Source organism: Vigna unguiculata, chromosome 3 (assembly GCF_037176805.1).
Source record: "Vigna unguiculata cultivar grain cowpea cultivar isolate G323 ecotype 2 chromosome 3, ASM3717680v1, whole genome shotgun sequence".
Taxonomy (NCBI): Eukaryota; Viridiplantae; Streptophyta; class Magnoliopsida; order Fabales; family Fabaceae; genus Vigna; species Vigna unguiculata.
Window position 1 is genome coordinate 23,103,838 of NC_140794.1, and position 20,900 is coordinate 23,124,737.

At 39.4% G+C, this 20,900-nt stretch overlaps 2 protein-coding genes across 3 annotated transcripts; both read left to right on the forward strand.

Moving 5' to 3' along the window:
• The first annotated feature begins 674 nt into the window (after positions 1-674).
• On the forward strand, positions 675-2,374 carry LOC114175175 (uncharacterized). The gene is made up of 5 exons (XM_085670302.1): positions 675-972; positions 1,054-1,238; positions 1,399-1,807; positions 1,896-2,183; positions 2,271-2,374. Exons 1-5 carry the CDS (start codon positions 675-677, stop codon positions 2,372-2,374), a joined length of 1,284 nt encoding a protein of 427 aa, XP_085526428.1.
• Positions 2,375-16,361: 13,987 nt separating this feature from the next.
• Positions 16,362-20,636, forward strand: MPK10 (MAP kinase 10). Of its 2 annotated transcripts, none has more exons than XM_028064424.2 (7): positions 16,362-16,499; positions 16,679-16,937; positions 17,155-17,284; positions 18,244-18,381; positions 18,637-18,969; positions 19,289-19,469; positions 20,242-20,636. In XM_028064424.2, exons 2-7 carry the CDS (start codon positions 16,705-16,707, stop codon positions 20,412-20,414), a joined length of 1,188 nt encoding a protein of 395 aa, XP_027920225.1. In that variant the 5' UTR covers positions 16,362-16,499; positions 16,679-16,704; the 3' UTR covers positions 20,415-20,636. The 2 variants fall into 2 exon arrangements, with proteins under 2 accessions (XP_027920225.1, XP_085527704.1); XM_085671578.1 differs by having other exon boundaries at positions 16,413-16,532; positions 16,702-16,937.
• Positions 20,637-20,900: the final 264 nt, after the last annotated feature.

Sequence of the window (20,900 nt, forward strand, 5' to 3'; positions counted from 1 at the left end):
TGCTCAAGGTTTTATCCAAAGATATTTTAAGAGACAACTACTATTTCGGAAGATGGATTCCCACACTACCGTAGAAGGAATAATTCAGTATTTATTGTCAAGAATGATATTTGCTTAGACAACCGTTCAGTAGTTCCACACAACTCCAAGTTGTTGCTTAAGTAACAAGCTCATATCAATGTTGAATGGTGCAATAGAAGTACCTCGATAAAGTACTTATTCAAATACATTAATAAGGGTTATGACAGAATTACAGTAGCTATAGTGGATAACAACAACCAATTTTTGGCTTCACATGAAGTTGTAGATGAAATCAAGCAATATGTTGAATGTAGATATATATCTCCCAGTGAAGCATGTTGGAGAATATTTTCATTTCCTATTCACGGAAGAAATTCAACTGTAGAAAGACTATTTTTTTCATCTTCCTGGTGAGTAGTTAGTGTACTTCAAGGATGACGACTATATTGACGATATACTAGGAAAACCTACAGTTGCAGAATCTATGTTTACAAGTTGGATGGAATGCAATAAAATGCATGAAGCTGCAAGGAGGTTAACATACCCACTTTTTGTTTCAAAATTTGTATATGTAAAAAAGGATAGATGCTAGAAACCAAGGAAGACTCATTTGGGTCCCACCAACAGCAGGTGAACTTTTCCATCTTAGGAGAATGCTAACAGTAATCAAAGGGCCATTATGTTCCGAAGACATTAGGACAGTCAACAATATACTGTATCCAACTTTTAGAGATGCCTGTGAAGCTTCTGGATTCTTAGCAGATGATAATGAATACATAGAAGCTATAACAGAAGCGAAAGATTGGGGATATGGTCACTTCCTAAGGAAACTATTTGTAACTATGTTAGTTTGTGATAGTCTTAATAAACCAGATCAAGTATGGGAAAAGACATGGCATTGGTTGTCCGATGGTATACTGCACAGGGAAAAAATAACAGCTGCAAATCCAGGTATATTTAATATATTAACCAAAGTAATTTTTTCATTTAACACCAAAATACATGTTAGTAATTCTGATATTATTTATGCAGAATTGCAACTTAGCAATGACAGCTTCAAAAATTTAACTTTATCTGAAATTGAAGACCTTCTACAAAAAAATAGAAGTTTGAAACAGTTTCCATCAATGCCTTATCCTGATGCTTTTGCAACAACAAATTGTGGCAATAGATTGATATACTCTGAACTAGATTATAACATGGTGGAACAACATAATGTATTTCAAAGAAACTACAATTCAATGACAGGTGAATAGTTGAAATATAATTTTATGTAAATGCTTGAACGAAATATTTAGCATAACCTGTCGTATAATAATTATATCGACAATTGACTTATTTCATCGTGCAACTGAACAAAAGAACATATTTGAAAAGGTAAATGAGGCTGTTATGAAGAACAATGGTGGAATGTTTTTCTTGTATGAATATGGTGGCACAGGAAAAACTTTTATGTGGTCAACATTGTCTTCAGCACTACGATCAAAGGGAAAAATCGTCCTCACAGTGGCATCAAGCGGAATAGCATCACTTTTGTTACCCGGTGGACGAACAACACATTCTAAATTTAGAATTCCGATTCCTATACTTGAAAATTCAATCTATAACATTGAACAAGGTTCTGATGCTGCCCAGCTATTAAGAGTACCTCATCTTATAATATGGGATGAAGCACCAATGACATACAAATTTTGTTTTGAAGCCCTAGATAGAACATTGAAAGACATTATGAAAGACGATATAACATGTAATTCAGCTTTTGGAGGAAAGGTGGTTATATTTGGAGGTGACTTTAGACAAATTCTACCTGTCATTCCTAGAGGAACTCGATCAGACATTGACATTGACCAAGAACATGAGACTTATGCAATCAGGACTCCAAAAATCTACAGCAACAAAAATTCAACAATTCTCTGATTGGATTGTTAAACTTGGAGATGGAAAGTTGTGTGAACCAAATGATGGAGTGGTTGAAATCGAAATACCACATGAATTTTTGATAACAAAATTCAATGATCCTCTTCAAGCAATTGTGGATTCCACATATCCAGAACTAATTCAAAATTACAGCGATGAAAACTATCTTAAGAGTAGAGCGATATTGGCCAGTAGAATCGAGACTATGGATGAAATCAATGACTACATGTTGTCATTGATCCCAGGTAAATCATTTGTTATTTGTCTAACTTCATTATCTACTATAATACATGCAACACACACAAAAAACTAACACTAATATTGTTTTGTAGGAGAAACAAAAGAATATCTTAGTGCAGATTCCATTGATAAATCTGATAATTTCACAAATGATGACATGGATGTTGTTCTGCAGAGAACAAACAAGATAAGTTAGGCACAAGCGTCACCTCACCCACGTAGTCTGCTATCTCCTCAGTTGGCTTCTTCCCGATTGATAAATGTCGGTTTGGACCCAGGAGGGGTTACCTGCAGAAGGGACTCCAAAGCTCAAGTAAGTCAAAGCTCTCAAAAGGTCAAATCAAGTGATTAATGGAGTAATGAATGCGTACCTTTAATTACTGGGGTCCACATGTATTTATAGAGTATTAATCATGTTTGGTTATGCCATGGGCCAGGCCCTGGCTTGGGCTTCAGTTTGGATTGTAAGTGGGCATGGGCCTTGACCTAGGTCCTTAGGAAGACCTATTGAACGCTAGGGGGGCTTTGACTTTACTAAGTATATTGGAGTAGCCGGCCTAGGCCGACTACTTTCCTTGGCGGTTTATGTTGGTCATGTGTTGTCTTGTGCAGGATGTTCCTCTAGACGTTTAGGTTATCGGAGGCTCAGGCCAACTCAGCCTAGGTTGACTACTTGACTGCTTTGGCATATATGTATCTTTTTATTACTATTTGGTCGAGTTGGCTAGGTGTGGTACACCAGTCCCCTAGCCTTGGCCGATATAGGTGTCGGTCAAGGGTGATATGTGTTGGTATGGTAGTGGGATCGATGGGTGTGGTACACCAGTCCCCCAGCCTTTAAGTATGATGAATAGTGTTAAGGCTAAAGGTGATAAAAGGTTGATGGTAGGTGAAGAGATGTTAGGGGTCAAATCAGGGGGTTTTGGCGCCGTCGTTTTTAAGAGTCATGTCTCTTGGAATAATTGTGTCGATTGGTATGAGTTGTTATTTTGGCGGGAAGGGGTTTTTGCCGTTTGGGATTCTGGCCTATAAATGTGGATTTTAGAACAAGTAAGGGTTTACTGGTTCATTTGCGAGAATTTCCTATTCATAGATTTTGTGTGTGTTTCCTTGTCCGACTAGTTCCCAATTCCAGCCCACATCTTTCGAGAAACATGAGAAAAGGTATGTCTAGTAGTGATAGCGTGTCGTTGTCTACGTCTAGTAGTGAGAGTGTAGAGTCTGGGAGGAGTAGAGGTAGACAAGTTGACGAGGAGAGCACCAGTTCCGGAGGTATGGTAGGTGGAATCCCTATGGAAACGGTGAGGGAGGTCCGAGAAGATCCCCTAGAGGAGTTGGCCGAGAGTAACTGGCCGGCCAAGGGTGGTTACGGGTGGGTGGCTGCCGATGTCCGTAATCAATCATCCTTATTCCGGTGGTCTCGCCTGTTGAACTCTTGGCTGAATTGTACACCTGTCATCGCAAAGGGTGTAAGCGGGGGTATTGTTTCCCTAGAGAGGATGAGCACCATCGACCGTGTGTGTCCGGGCAAGAGGGGGCAACGGAGAAGTTCTTCTACATGTACATGTGTCACTTTTCTCAGCTACATGTGCGGTTGCCGCTAGACGATTTCACCATGGGTGTGTTGCGTGGGTTGGACGTGGCACCTACACAGTTGCACCCAAACAGTTGGGCTTACATGCAAACCTTCCGCATTCTGTGCCAATCCCTATATTTGGAGCCTTCACCTTACGCTTTTCTGTACTTCTATGATACTAGGCCCCGCCAACTGACTACTTGGCTATCTCTGATAAGTCGTCCCAGCATCAGCAGATTGGACGCATTTTCCCAATCCTTCAAGCATTTTAAGGACGGATACTTCAAAGTTATGGTGAAGGAAGAGGGCAAGCCCTATTTCTTGAATGCATGGGAGTACGAAGTTCCCATTTAGCTGGACGGGTACCCCCTCTCGGTATAAGGATATGGGCATCGACGAGTTATCGGCGGGGGATAAGGAGATGGTGGAGACCTTGATGAAGTTTGTTGATAAGTTGCCCACTAAGGGCCTAGTTAGAGTTTATAATTTGGTGCACCCGATTATTGATATTGAAGGTATCTGTTTGTTACTTAAACTGTGTTAATGATTCTAAGTTGTTTTAAACGGGGTTTAATATGTTGTTGTAGGGCATATGGCGCAATCGGGGAAGAAGAATTTGGCGTTCTTCCAGTCGTTGAGGAAAGAGATGGCTGTTAAAGCCAAGGCAGCTGGGAAGACTGATGTTCCCAACCTGCATGGCGGAACGAAGAGGAAGGCCGAGTTGCCGCCTTGCCCCGGCAAGGGGAAGGATGTGAAGAAAGTGAGGGCGGCCCTACTCGGGGCGGGGTCGGCCAGTGGGACGGGGTCGGCTAGTGGGGTGAAAGGGACCGGAGTCTGGCTTGATTGAGTTGTCGGAGATATCTATCAGGAAAGATATCGCGATCAACCTCCCAGATACCATTATAAACTCTATTGATGGTATGGAGGCAGATCATATCGTGAGGACGATGGTGGAGTTTGGAAGCAAAGCCTTGATATTAAGCCGCCGTGTGGGGTCTTTATATTGGCGGGAGGTGAATGAGGGAGGTCGGGAAAAGGTGGAGGAGTTGCAGGGGAAAGTCGACAAGTTTGAGGAAGAGAGGGCTGCGTGGAAGAAGGAAAGGGAGGGTTGGGAGGAAGAGAGAAAAAGGCTGACAACGTGGAAGGTTCGCTGTTTGGACTCAGAGGGAAAATTGAACAAGAAAATAGGGGAGCTGAAGGAAGACTATGATGAACTGAAAGACAAGTATGATGGTGTTGTAGGTGAGCTTGATTATTTGAAGAATTGCATCATCCAAGAGCATATCAACGGTTTTGAGAACGGTTTGCGGCAGGCAGCTTTTTTTTACCAAGGTGTTGATGCCGCATACTCAAAATTTGATGTGAACAAGGATGTTGTAGATGGGAAGTTCGTCAAGGAAGATGAAATCAGTTCGGATGATGGGGCGGAGAACGATGCGGCTGAAGAGGAGAACGAGGCGGTCGAAGCCAATGCTGGTGGTGACAAGGTGGTGGCAGAGGACGTTAAGCAGAAGGCAGCTTAGGATTTTTACTTTAATATTTCCAATATGGTTTGATGATTCTAAGTCTGTAATAACTCGTACATTGCTTTATTTTAATGTGTTATGAATGTCGGTTACTTCCGGGTTAATTACTCTTTATATTTGTGTATGTGTGGGATATTTGTGTGCGCTATTGTGAGTTAAGGATGTTCGACCTAGGCTGCTTACTTGTGGTAAGGGTGGGGAACTTAAATGAATAACCAACGAGTTAAGGGTGTTCGACCCAGGCCGCTTACTTGTGGTAAGGGTGGGGAACTTAAACGAATAACCAACGAGTTAAGGGTGTTCGACCCAGGCCGCTTACTTGTGGTAAGGGTGGAGAACTTAAACGAATAACCAACGAGTTAAGGATTTTCGACCCAGACCGCTTACTTATGGTAAGGGTGGGGAACTTAAACGAATAACCAACGAGTTAAGGGTGTTCGACCCAGGCCGCTTACTTGTGGTAAGGGTGGGGAACTTAAACGAATAACCAACGAGTTAAGGGTGTTCGGCCCAGCCCGCTTACTTGTGGTAAGAGTGGGGAACTTAAACGAATAAACAACGAGTTAGATGTTCGACCTAGGCCACTTACTTGTGGTAAGGGTGGGGAACTTAAACGAATAACCAACGAGTTAAGGGTGTTCAACCCAGGCCGCTTACTTGTGGTAAGGGTGGGGAACTTAAACGAATATGAAAGTAAAAATAGAGGAAAGTCGTATAATTGAGAACCCTTCATTTTATTCATTGAGTATGGGGTGTCTCGTTAAAAAAGACCAGGTGAGGAAAAAGAGTACACCCAGGGTTACAAGTATTCGGTTCGATACAGTATACATTTAGCTAAAGTAGAATTTGAGGTGGGACACATTCCAAGTGTTGGGAATCTCTTCCCCAGATAAGTGTTCCAGGCGATAAGCTCCTCCTCCTGCGTCTTCATGTATGCGGTATGGATCGTCCCAGTTGGCGGAGAACTTGCCATCCTTCTTTCTAGCACTACTGGCCATTCTCCATACTAAGTCTCCGATTACGAATGATCGTGGACATAGGTTTGCGTTATACTTTCTGACAGCTCTTCGTTTGGTGGCTAAGTTGTGTATCTGGGCTTTTTCTCTGAGTTCGGGTAGGAGGTCAAGGTGAGTGGCCATGTTTTGGTGGTTACGGGTTGGGTCGAACAGTTCTCGGCGCAGGGATGGTTCGCCAATTTCGACTAGTATCATGGCGTCTACACTGTAAACTAGGCTGAATGGGGATTCATTTGTTGATGACTAAGGGGTGCACCTGTAAGCCTATAGCACTTCTACCAACTCTTCGGGCCATCGGCCTTTGGCACTATCTAATCTTTTACACAGTTCCACTAGGATAACTTTGTTGGCTACCTCTGCTTGTCCATTAGTTTGTGGGTGCTCTACAGAACTTGTGATGTGTTTAATGCCCATACTAGTGTAGAACTTGGCTAGCTCCTTATCTATAAATTGTCGGCCATTGTCGGTGATGATGGTATGTGGAACACCATATTTACATGTAATATCTTTCCAAACAAACTGTTAAACTTGTTGGCCGTGATAGTGGTCAGTGGCTTGGCTTCTGTCCATTTGGTGAAATAGTCGACGGCTACAATCAGGAATTTCACTTGCCCCTTGCCGGGGGAGAAGGGTCGAGGATATCCATTCCCCACTTAGCAAAGGGCCATGGGGATAATATGGAATGGAGTTGTTCTTGTTTCTGGTGGATAAGGTTGCCATGTTTTTGGCATGATTTGCACTTTCTGACGTAGTCTTGGCAGTCCGCTTCTATAGTCGGCAAGAAGTAGTCGGCTCAAAGGATTCTAGTAGCCATAGTGCGTGCACCGGAATGGTAGCCGCAAATGCCTTTGTGTAACTCCTTAATGATATACTGCGTTTGTTCTGTAGTGACACACTTGAGAAGTGGTTGGCCGTATCCGCGTTTGTAGAGGTCGTCGCCTATCATGGTATACCTGGCGGCCTTAGCCAGCCAAGTTTTGTTCGCATCTTGTAGGGGGTTGCCGGTTTGTAGGTATTAAATATAGGGGGTGGTCTAGTTGTGGTTTTGGGGAGGGGTGGTACTGTCGGTTGGGGAGTGGATTAGATTTTGACAGGTATGTGTGATGGAGGGTGTAGATAATGTTTGCTGTAATAGGGATCAGTGGCGGCCTTTTAATTTGGTGCTGGCTAATTTGGAGAGGATGTCGGCTCTGATGTTGTCGGTCCTGGGGATGAGTTCGATGCAAACTCGTTCAAAGGCGAATTTAATAATTGTGCAGACCAGATGGTAATATTGTAGAAGGATGGGGGTCTTTAATTTGGAATTCGTCATTTAGGTGTCCTACAATAAGTTTGGAGTCGGTTTTGCATGTTAACGTCTTGACACCAACTTTGCGGGCAAGGGAAAGGCCGACGAGGATGGCTTCATATTTGGCTTGGTTGTTGGATGTTTTGAAGGCAAAGTGGGGGGATTTCTCAATGAGGATATCGTTAGGCCCTTCTAATATGATGCCCGCACCAGCACCTTTCGGATTTGAGGAACCATCTACGTGAAGTGTCCACTGGTCCACTGTGGGTGTGTGCTGGAGGTCGTTAACAAAATCTAGGAGGCATTGGGCTTTAATGGGGCCATAGGGTTCGTAGCCAATGTTGAATTCCGACAGCTCGACGGCCCAAGATGACATCCGTCCTGCTAGATCTGGTTTCTGCAATATTTTTTGGATTGGGTAGTCGGTTTTGACGGTGATGCTGTGGTTTTGGAAGTATGGGCGTAGGCGGCGAGCTGTGTGGACCAAGGACATGGCCAACTTCTCCACCATTTGATATCTAGTTTCAGGATCTTGCATGCCCTCTATTTCTTGGACAAGCGCGGCGCTGACGGTATGGTCGGTGGCGGTGATGTATACTATGAGGGGTTGGCAAGTATCCGGTTTATGGAGGATAGGTGGTGAGGTTAGGGTGGCTTTTAGTTTTTGAAAGATTTGTTCACAATCGTCAGTCCACGTGAACCAGGCGAATTTCTTTAGAAGTTGGACTATGGGTTGGGTTTGTTCAGCCAGTTTGGGTAGGAAGCGGGAAATGGCTGTAAGGCGGCCTATGAGGCGTTGGACCTCTGATGGTAGTGGGACTGCACATTTCGATAATCGCTTTGAACTTTTCGGGATTGGCCTCTATACCGCGTTGGGTCAACATAAATCCGAGAAATTTACCACGGTCGACTCCGAATACACACTTGTCAGGGTTAAGGCGAAGGTTGTATTGGCGTAACGCGGAGAAGACCGCCAAGAGGTCTTCGTCATGTTGGTGGTGGCTTGGAGACTTGACAACCATGTCGTCAACATACACTTCGACACATTGTCCCATTAGATGGCTGAAAACTTTGTCCATCAGCCGTTGGTAGGTTGCTCCAGCGTTCTTAAGACCAAAAGGCATAACTCTATAGAAGTAGTTGGCATCGTCCGTGATGAAGGCGGTCTTGTTCATGTCAAATGCGGCCATGGGGATTTGGTTGTATCCAAAATATGCATCCAAAAAGCTAAGCACTTTATTCCCTGCCGCGTCGTCAACAAGCTGGTCGATATTGGGTAAGGGGTAGGCATCGCGAGGGCAGGCCTTGTTTAGATCCGTATACTCTACACACATCCGCCATTTGCCATTGGCTTTCTTCACCAAGACTACATTCGAAAGCCAAGTGGTGTATTGAGCTTCTTCGATGAATCCTGCGCTCAGTAACTTGTCGCCCTCAGCCTTAACCGCTACGCGACGTTCTTCGCCAAGTTGTGGGTTCGATTCCCACTGGCAACAACCCACCCAGTATGAATGGACGGAGAAGGGTGATGGGTTGGGGTGCATTGGGCTATAGTAACCTGACAGCTTCTAGGGCCCGAGGAGGGGTAGTCAGGGATGTTACAGTTTTCAATTTCAACAGTGATGACCATGGGGTCGTCTTGTTGGTGGTCGAGGCCGTGAAAGTCATTGTCTGTGAAGATGATGGGAGGCATGCGGCGTCTGTGATGGGAATGAGTAATATGGTTGATGGATTGAATATGGCGGAGGTGTTTCTTTCTGGCCGAAGAGGTGGATCCTCCACTAGCGAAGCCACCAGAGATGGTGTTGATAGTGCCACGTAGGGGAGGGTCGGCGGGGGTGATGTCGGTGCGACCCGGTTGGGGTTCCTGGTTGGGGGGTGGGGCTGGGCGTTTGTCGTGACGGGAGTCGTGTGGAGGGCATCTGTGGTCGGATCGATGGGGGTGGCGGGATCGAGAGGAATGTTCATCTCTATGGATGAAGCAGCGAAAGTGACCAGCACGGACCAGTTCTTCTATCTTATCCTGGAGTGCTTTACAGTCTTCTATCGTGTGGCCATGATTGCGGTGGTAGCGGCAATACTTGGTCATATCAGCATTAGGAGGAGTGGTTGTCTTGCGTGGTGGAGGGATGAGGTCAGCTTGTAGGGTCTCATCAAGGATGCGGGATCGGGCTATAGTAAGAGGGGCATATCTGGTGAAGCGGGGTTGGCGGGGTTCGCGTGGGCGGGTATCGGGGCAGGGAGGTTGTGGGGTAGGGTTGGCAGTGGTGGTTGCGTAGTCATTGCAGAATTTGGTATGGAGGGTCTGCATTTCCTCCATGCGGACATAGTCGGTTGCACGCAATTTGAGTTCGTGCATGGAGGCAGGTGGGTAGAGGTAGACGTTGTTGGCGAAGGGACCAGGTTGTAAGGTGAGTGCCATGCATTGGAGGATCATTTCTTGGTTGAGATGTGGGGTGCGAAGACCTGCCTTACTGAAGCGATCTATGAATGTTCTTAGTGGTTCGCCTTGTTCTTGCCTAATGCCTAGGAGGGAGATTGTGGTAGTTTGATGTGGGCGGCTGCCAGCGAAATGGGTGGAGAACATATGGGAAAGAGCGTCGAAGCTGTATATGGAGTAGGGTGGAAGGGTTGTGAACCATTCTAGAGTAGGGCCCTTAAGGGTGGTGGGGAAAGCTTTGCGGAAGACCGCGTCTTGAGACGTGTATAGGGCGACTTGGATGATGTAGACTTTGAGGTGTTTATCAAGGTTGGTTTCACCGGTATAGCGGTCTAGTGTGAAGGGTTCCCACTAGGCAGGAAGGGGGGTGTTGGCAATAAAGTCGGTGTAGGGATGACGACGTCTGGGCTGGTGCGGTGGGAGCAGATGAGGTGGGATGGGATGGTTGATCATAGCGGGGAAGGTGGACGTAAAGTTGTGAGGGGGGATGTGGGTTGTTGGAAGGTATTGTGGGTTGTAGGGTGGAACATGTGTAGTGTGTAGTGTGTAGGGTGGTGGGTATGTTGTAAGGGATCTGGGTGGTCAGGAGGGTAGCAGCAGGGGTTGGGGCTGCAGTATGTCCTGGTTGAGTGGATGGGGAGTGAATGGGATGGGTGGAGGGAATGGGTGTTTGTTGGGTGGTGGTGAAGGTGTGAGGGGTGGGGTTGTATTCGCTTTCCTCTTCTGTGGGCTGGAAGGCCGGGGACCTTGCAGCCTCAGACGCCTCCTTGGCCTTTCCCTTCAGGGTGGGATCAGCTTCGATCTTTCGCCTAAGGCGAGAGTTCTCTTGCCGCAGCGCCTCCATCTCATCAGCGTTGTGTTTCTTCATATCTGTTAGTTCTTGTTGCATCTTCGCCTAGCCGTCCAGGATGGCGGCTAGGTCAGGGGTGATGCCAGCAGGTCTTGAGGGACCAGCATCTTCCTGCTTGTTCACTCCAGCTCTACTGCGGGTGGAAACCATCTTCGGAGAAAAACGGGTACTAAGGTGTTCGTCTCGTACCCCACGGTGGGCGCCAATTGTTCCTGCAGAGAACAAACAAGATAAGTTAGGCACAAGCGTCACCTCACCCACGTAGTCCGCTATCTCCTCAATTGGCTTCTTCCCGGTTGATACATGTTGGCTTGGACCCAGGAGGGGTTACCTGCAGAAGGGACTCCGAAGCTCAAGTAAGTCAAACTTCTCAAAAGGTCAAATCAGGTGATTAATGGAGTAATGAATGCGTACCTTTAATTACTGGGGTCCACGTGTATTTATAGAGTATTAATCATGTTTGGTTATGCCATGGGCCGGGCCCTGACTTGGGCTTCAATTTGGGATGTAAGTGGGCATGGGCCCTAGGACCTTAGGAGGACCCATTGAACGCTAGGGGGGACTTTGATTTTACTAAGTATATTGGAGTAGCCGGCCTAGGCCGACTACTTTCCTTGGCGGTTTATGTTGGTCATGTGTTGTCTTGTGCAGGTTGTTCCTCTAGACGTTTAGGTTATCGGTTTAGGCTGGTAAGGCTCAGGCCAACTCAGCCTAGGTTGACTACTTGACTGCTTTGGCATATATGTATCGTTTTATTACTATTTGGTCGATTTGGCTAGGTGTGGTACAAATGTCATTACTCCAGAATTTCTAAACTCATTGACTATTTCAGGATTGCCAAGCCATAACATCAAACTCAAAATTGGATCACCCATAATGTTATTAAGAAACTTGGATCAGTCTGAGGGTTTGTGCAACGGAACCAGGTTAATTATTACAAGATTGGCAAATCATGTCATTGGTGCAAGGGCTATTACAGCGAACAACAATGGAAAGGAGGTATATATACCAAGAATGTCCATGTCCCCATCTCAGTCTCCATGGCCATTCAAGCTAATTAGAAGGCAATTTCCAATTATATTATCCTATGCCATGACAATAAACAAATCTCAGGGACAATCATTAGGTTTTGTAGGATTATACCTACCCACACCAGTATTTAGCCATGGACAGTTATATGTTGCAGTTTCTAGGGTTCAGAGTAAATCAAGATTAAAGATATTAATCCATGATAAAGAAAAAAGACCTTTGTCTCATACAACAAATGTTGTCTTCAAAGAAGTCTTCCAGAATGTATAACAGGAAGCAACTTATATCTATATGAATCTATTATGTCTCAACATAATAGAGTATATGCACCTCTCTATATCTATTGCAGATCTACAATATCCATATATTTTACATCTCAACGAATATAAAAATAAATAAATGTCAATTTTTATACAAAATTGTTGCTATTTTCTTTTATAAAAACAAAACAGAGACATATCATTAATTATTAACAATCAAAAAGTCGAACGAAATCAAAACAAAAAATTGGTAGGTTCTTGCTGCTTACAGTAAAGTTGCTCTATTCTTGTTTTCCCCTTTTCGTGCTCTCCATCTTGATCTGTTAAATGATATAAAATAATGATACCCAAAAAGCATTCCCTATCATTTAAAAAAGCACCAACCAACAACGCAACAATGAAAATTACTCTTTTGACCTTAATGACCCCTAATTAATTTCTATATACACCACCACAATTTGAATACCCATATTAATACCATTAATACGCTTGCCAATATGCTCTACAGATAGAAATATTCGAAACATGTTCTACTTCAAAGAAGGTGCTCTTAAAAACGGTAATTTGCAAAAGCCACCTTCAAATAACATAATGAGATTCAAAAATGTAATCATCAACTTATATTCACAAGTAAACCATTACAAAATCATTTGTCAAAATACATCACGTTTGTTGATACAATGGATTGCTTCATCTATATATTCATCTATTTATCACTTCATCTTCTTAAAATCATTTAATGTTTTCATGTTCATGGTAATTATAAGGTTTCTAATGAATTATCGTAACGCTTAATTATTATAATAAAAATAATTAATTGTTTCATGTTTAAAAATCAATTTTATTTTAACATTTGACAAACACAAATCCAACCATTACGTTTAATAAACGAAATTATGATCGATTACTATAAATAAAAAATTCCAAATTTCATAAACGCATTACTTCATCCACCAAATAAACATATCCATACATACGAAACCAAAACTACAAACATAATTAAATGTACTTGTGCCACACTTGCACCAAAATATTACCACATAAGTACATATTTAGAGTTAGTAATCTAAGTCAAAAAACACCCTAAATTTTCTTAATTATTATTCTTCTGTCATCGTGTTTCTGAACTTCCAACTTGATACAGTCACCAATGCATAAGTTATTTTCACTGACAAATCTCTTCCATCCGCGTCCCAGATAACATTCAGATTTTGATCTTGCGGCCCATCTAATTGAACAATCTCAGTACATTCCATTGCCATTTGATAGAATATACTCCTTCTTAGATCTCGACAATGCAGTTCCAACGAAAGAAGCATTAAGATACTGAAAATAAGTATTAAAAATGTTAACAAAATAAGTGCACAATAAAATACATATTCAAATAATAATACTGTTATTAAAAATATAGATAACAATACCAGCGACGATGCACCAACATCATAATCAGCACCAGGGTCAGCAACATCTGAACCAATATTGCCACTACGAGAACAGCACGCACCATTTGTGCTATAATTAATCTCCATTCCTTCTAACAAAAACAACCTATACAATAAAACATTCTTCGACACATAATTCAGATGCAAGTACACTTTATCTTTCAAATTATAGTACTTAAACATCTTTCCAATACCTCCACGAAAAACAGTTGTACCATTTTCTTTCACATCAAACTTAAACTTAAAAGTGTTATAACAGGGATCTATGAACTGCATCTCTTCACCATAAATTACTTTCTTCTCCCAGAATAAATGAAAATATGCATCCAAGCAAATCATAGACTGCATTCGGAGAAACATTCAATATTAGATTGGAATAAAAATTAATACTAAAACACAAGAAATTGATAAGGTTCGGAAGTTAACCTCTATGGGACATAACTTCACCCGAAATGAAGACATGAACCTGGACCACACTAAATCTTCCTCTGCAATGTAACTATTTCCTAACCCTGGGTATTCGATCTCAGTCCAGTTTGTGTCGAAAATTCTGATTCGGAAATATCTATCACCGCAGAACAAAGTACAGATATAGTGCAAATCTTCCAGTTCATAGAATTCTTCAAAATGATATGGAATTCGAAAAATCCCCTTTTTAATCAAGTTGTCCTCAAACTCTAAGTTTAAAACATTTCCCATTGGATCTGTGAAATAGTTGGTTCCAATAACCAATTTCTTTCCCCATTCAACCATAAAACCTTCTTCAAAATCCCCAAATCCCTGTAACGCCCGTACATGCAAGAACACAACCATATAGCACATGCATGTTAGAAAATTAACCAAACTATGCATCAATGACATTATCACAACCATTAGAAAGACAACGAAAGTATTCATCAAAACAATGGAAAGTAACGAAAAACAATATAACCAATATTGATAACGCAGATGAACAGCAAAACTTAAAAATTACTTACGTCACCCGGAGTTAGCAAACAGATGGAGTTCTGAAACAAGTTCTTGAAGCTGTATCTACAGGAAGACGATATCTTCTTCCACAACAAAACTAGTGCACCAAAGAACGAAAAAATTGTAACACTGAATCTCAAACTGAAAACGAAAGCTATTGCTTTTACAAATATATCAAAAATATCTGAAAATATAAAACTGTATCTGAAAATATCTGACCATATATTAATTACTGACTAAAATATATATTAAACTATACCTGACGAAATATTAATTAGTGACTAAAATATATATGAAACTATTTGAAAAAAAAAACGTGCGTATGCACTGGTATTAATTAAATAGAAAATGTTTGTTAATAAGTTATTATTATTTTTCTCATTCTATATATGTTTATATATGTTTGATTAACTATATGTACAATTAATTTTGAAATAAAAATATATATAATTAAATTATTTTTATTTTTAAAGGAAGTTACCAGCAAAGTTACGCAGTAAATTAATGGTATATCCAAAACAAAGTCATGCAGTAAATTATTTTTATATCCAAACAAACACGTGTTATTTTATTTATACAAATTTCATATTGAAAGTAACAAATTGCTGTAATATACCCAGCAATGTATTAATTATTTTCTCCATAAAAGTGAAAATTTTAATATAAAAGATGATTTTTTTTTATGTTAAAACAAAAATGAAATGTATGCAGTGGAAATATCAGAATGCAGTGTGTCCATTTATGCTCTAAAAGGGTACAGAAAATCATGTACAATTATTTAATTAAAGAATTAAAACAAAAAGCCCAATTAGTAAATTTAATTATGAAATTAAAACCAAGTCCATTTAATAAAAATAAAAATATTTAATTTTTAAAACAAGAAGAAACGTTTAATAGTTTTAAACTTTGAAAAGGTTAACAATTTATGTGGAAAAAAATTAATAATTTTAAATTTAGAAAACATTAATAACTTTAAATCTACAAATATTTAATCAATCTAAACTTAGAAATCATTGAATAAATTTTAATTTAAAAACATTTAATAAGTTAATTTAATTTTTATATTAAACTTAAATTTAAAATTCATTTAATATTTTAAATTTTTATAAACATGGTATTTTAAATTAGAAAAACATTTAATATGTACATTAATACAACTTATGTACCAAAACAATGTTACCAAGTACAAAGATTTTAATAAAAATTACATGTAAATCTTGCTCATGAGTGTTTAAAAAATCATTAACTAAAGAACATTAATGCACTTTATTGAATACTCCTAATAATTAAAAATAGACATTAAGTAGTAGCCACATCTTTAGTAAACTTTTTATTCCTTCAAATATTACTCAACCCATAACATTATACTAAAAACCAACCAAACAAGCAGATATAAAAAAAATACACAAAAAAAAATTATATATATATATATATATATGTATATATATATACATATATATATATATGTATATATATGTATATATATATATATATACATATATATATATATGTATATATGTATATATATATATATATATATATATATATATATATATGTCCTGCAAAGTAGGAAATAAGATTAAATCTTTATCAAACAAAAGTGTGTGTTTATATAATTATCAAGAGCAATTATGTTATGAGAAATGAAGTAACTTGCATAAAATTCTTTAAATTCAAATTTCAGTGATTTCTTATGCAAGAAGAGAAAATATGGTGATAATTAATGTTTAACCCTTCCTTGAACAAGATTAATGTAAGAAAATGTATATACAAAAAAGGAAAATTTGAAAAAATTGAGAAAAAAAAAAGAAATGAATAAAAGAAGAAAAGATTGACAGAAGAAGGAGATGACAGTTTTTACAGAAGTTGGGAGAGAGAGAGAGAGTACAGATCTGTTTGACCAAAAGCCCTCTCACACAAATCAGGTTCATTCTGCTTCTTCCTCTTCTTCTAATCCTATTCTTCATAACACCGATTGCATCATCACCGCCACCATCATCAACATTTTCCCACATACATATTATAAATATATTCATTCCACCACCAACTCAAACTTCATTAACCATCTCTTATCCTCTCTCTTCTCTCTTTCTTTCAATCTTAGACGCAACAAAGAATACAACACACCCAATGGAAGGAGGAGGAGGAGCTGCTCCGCCTGCAGACACCGTTATGTCGGATGCAGCACCGCATCCAGAACCCCATCAGCCCCCGCCGGCCATGGGGATCGACAATATTCCGGCCACGCTCAGCCACGGTGGCAGGTTCATCCAATACAACATATTTGGGAACATATTCGAAGTCACCGCCAAATACAAGCCACCCATCATGCCCATCGGGAAAGGCGCATACGGCATCGTTTGGTATTCACTTACCCTTTTTTTCTCTTTATTTCCTTTATTTCTTTGCAAATCGAATCCCACCCCTAAGTTAGTTTCTTTTTGAATGTTCTTTTTTTTTTCTCTCTCTCTATTCTGTGGTATTTTCTTGAATGTAAGAAAAAGATGGATTCTTTTTTATTTGGTTGGGAATGGAAGATGGAAATTTTTGTTTGGTTTTTGTTTTGTTGTGTGTGAATAGCTCGGCTTTGAACTCGGAGACGAATGAGCATGTTGCTATCAAGAAGATTGCGAATGCGTTTGACAACAAGATTGACGCCAAGAGGACCCTCCGAGAAATCAAGCTGCTTCGTCACATGGATCATGAAAACGTTAGTGAGTAATTATTGAGATTGCCTTATAGTGTTGTTTGTTTGCTTGCTTTCTTGTTTTGGTGTTGTTGTGTAAGCTTAATCTTTTCTGTTGTGTGGTGTAATTGTCTGTTCCAAGTTAGATCCTGAGTTTTTGTTTGAAAGATTCAAATTCAATGATACAAAGTGTTTCCTTTCAGCTGTGAAACAATTTTAGTTTGAATTGAGGGAATAATGAATGCTCAATGATGAGGTGTGTAAAAACATAGTAGAAGACATTGAGACCTAAATGCACCTGTTCTTTTTATGTGGCATGCATGCATTAACTTACTGGTGGTAAACCTATTGATGATGATAATGAGTAGAAAATAAGTATCAGTTGTTAGTGTCCAGGTGTAGGATGGTGATTCATAACATTTGAAAGGAAACATAAACTTGTGTCCAAAGGAAAAATTGATGATAGATGCATGTTATTGATTGATACCCTGACAATTTTGTTGATTAGTTTGTCATCTTATCCTTAATCTTGATGTACTAATTTACCATTTTTGTCCAACATTAATGCATGCGTTTTTTCTTTTTCTTAAATTACTTTTGGCATTTGATTGTTGATGCTAGCTGAGATATATGTTAGAGACGTTACTTATTTTATTTGCTTCATTCCAGTTGAAATGAATTGACAAACATGCTTATTTGATTTGCTTCTTGTGGAGTCCTTGGTGAAATGAATTGTGTGAAATTGTGCAAACATAATTCATACACGTGCTCTGTTGAAATGTTGCATTTACTACTGGGCTGCCTCATTTTGTCTTATTGTAACTCTGATAACAGAAAATAAGTGCTCATTATTAGGTCATTTAAATGTCTGTACATATCATATTTCTTATACATTGTGGGGCAAATAACTTTGTGATGTCATACAACTTAAGAGCAGTAAGAATATTTCTTATACCGGTTTGCCTATTGTAATTATTGTCTAGGTGGTTGCAATCAGGGATATAGTGCCACCACCTCAAAGGGAGGTGTTCAATGATGTTTACATTGCTTATGAGTTGATGGACACTGACCTGCACCAAATCATTCGTTCAAATCAAGCGTTATCAGAGGAGCATTGTCAGGTAATTGTTTATATACACGACGTTTACATTTTGCCCATGTTTCTATTAACTATTGGCATATTTTATCACATTGGCATTATATTATAAATTCTTTGGAAAGTCCTTCAAATATAAATGGTTGGTAATAGAATACTTCTTCAGTTTCATCTTTCATGTCATGAGAAAATGATTTGGTAATTGTCTCATTTTTTGTTTGTTTGTGAAATTTATTTAATCTTGTCCTTGACACCTGAATAATTTTTTTTCTTGGCACAGTATTTTCTGTATCAAATTCTCCGGGGGTTGAAGTATATACATTCTGCAAATGTTCTGCACAGGGACTTAAAGCCTAGCAACCTTCTCCTGAATGCAAACTGCGACTTAAAAATTTGTGATTTTGGACTGGCTCGAGTCACCTCTGAAACTGATTTTATGACTGAATATGTTGTTACAAGATGGTACCGTGCACCAGAACTTCTGTTGAACTCTTCTGATTACACAGCAGCAATTGATGTATGGTCTGTTGGTTGTATTTTCATGGAACTGATGGATCGAAAGCCTTTGTTTCCTGGCAGAGATCACGTGCATCAGTTGCGTCTACTTATGGAGGTAACTTATTCAACAGTCTTTATTATATGAAGAACATCCAAGAACTATTGATTCACATTTGTTTTATATGGTTGAAATTATTAATCTGTCAGACTTGGAACTTACCGATATTAAAGCGAATTGTGTTCAGGTTAAGTTTCATTATATCATGTCCATGCCTGAGTAAAGTCAGACCATTAAACCAAGATGATGAAATTCTTATTGAAATCTACACATTTGTTATGTTAACTTATTTTATCCTTATGGTCTCTATATAGTTCAAATTTGATGACAGTCTGAATTGAAATCAGTGTATAACAGATATGCTCTTACTTTACAGCTGATTGGCACCCCTTCAGAAGCTGATTTGGGATTTCTGAATGAAAATGCGAAGAGATACATTAGGCAACTGCCTCTTTACCTCCGTCAATCTTTCCAAGAAAAGTTTCCACATGTCCACCCTGAAGCTATAGATCTTGTTGAAAAAATGTTAACTTTTGACCCTAGAAAAAGGATTACCGGTAAGTTTCAATTTTTCATTGCTTGAGTCTCGGATTCTGTGGTTAAAGATTACCAATATAAGAGATTTATGTTTTTTTGACACAAGTACTAGTTAAAACACTATTTGAATATTTAGCATTTGGTTGAGAATTTGAATCTACTTTTCCATAAATGGTTTCTGTTTAGCTTTGGAGATGCCATATAATTATTGGGTTGTATACTATATATCCTTCAGAAATTGTATGTGCGTGATTTTATCTGTTTAAACTATTCTATCAATGTGCCACGTTTGTATTGCTTTTCTTGCATTTGGCTAAGCTTATTAACTAATGTGGTGTAACTTCTGTTTAGTTGGGTAGGCTTTGTATTCTAGTCTCTGTGAGCTTACAACATAAAATCTCAGATTGTTATATGTATTCTCAATAAGTAGTAGAAGTTCTGTCGCTTCGATAAGTGTTTTAGAAATGGCCAAATTGGTTGTGAAAATGTTTTCTGTTTTGATATCTTTCTTCACTTGTAATTACAAAACTACCCCCTTATTTTACTTTGTCTCCTGTTGCCTTGATTTGTGTAGATGGTGAAAACATTTTGTTGTTTGCTATTTTCGTCATACCATATACAAATGTTTGAAACAAGATACATATTGAAAACAATATAGCATTTTGTAATTATTAAGGAAAATGTTTACCTAACAAAACTTCATGTGTTTGTCTCATAAGCATCACCGTCGGCATTCGAAGTTCAAATATTTATCCTTGTGCTTACATTCCTTGATTTTACCTTGTTTTGCAGTTGAAGATGCACTGGCACACCCGTACTTAACGTCTCTGCATGACATCAGTGATGAACCTGTGTGCATGACTCCCTTTAGCTTTGACTTTGAACAACATGCTTTGAGTGAGGAACAGATGAAAGAACTGATATACCGAGAGGCTTTAGCATTTAATCCTGAGTATCAGCAGTAGTGATAGTGATGTTGTCATTGGATTTGGATCGTTTGATGTCTGTGTCCATAGATCAAGGGATGTCTTTGTGTATATATCTATCATCTGAAACCAGGTGATATTGGAGTTGAATTGTTTCCCTCAGAGGCATGATTGGTAGACTGGAACAATCATAAGGTGTTTGTATTGGCTTATTTGCTTCATATTATTGTCCCAATTCATTGGCTTGAGCCAACTGATAAATCTTTCTCGGTCTCAAATTTATGATCTTGTGGGTTTGAAATTCTCTCTTTTTTCCCTGGTAAAGGTTATTTGTTCAGCTTACACTTATGAATTTATTATCACATTTATCTTTGTCATTAAAAATAAGTTTAATTAGTGAAGTAAAGAACGGTAATTTATGGTGGTTCAACTAGTAAAAACTAAAATAGAAGTCAATCGATAAGTCAGTAAATGTGTAACTTTATTCTTTAGATAAACTGGGTTGTTTAATTTAGTTCCCTGATT

Bases quoted from the DNA above. Each gene is read 5' to 3' on its own strand.
- LOC114175175 (XM_085670302.1), top strand. From the start codon at position 675: ATGCTAACAGTAATCAAAGGGCCATTATGTTCCGAAGACATTAGGACA. The intron at 1,239-1,398 runs GTATTTCAAAGA...ATATTTGAAAAG, and splicing joins ACATGGTGGAACAACATAAT to GTAAATGAGGCTGTTATGAA. The intron at 1,808-1,895 runs GTGACTTTAGAC...TTATGCAATCAG, and splicing joins AAAGGTGGTTATATTTGGAG to GACTCCAAAAATCTACAGCA.
- MPK10 (XM_085671578.1), top strand. From the start codon at position 16,422: ATGACAGTTTTTACAGAAGTTGGGAGAGAGAGAGAGAGTACAGATCTG. The intron at 18,970-19,288 runs GTAACTTATTCA...CTTACTTTACAG, and splicing joins AGTTGCGTCTACTTATGGAG to CTGATTGGCACCCCTTCAGA. The intron at 19,470-20,241 runs GTAAGTTTCAAT...CTTGTTTTGCAG, and splicing joins CCCTAGAAAAAGGATTACCG to TTGAAGATGCACTGGCACAC.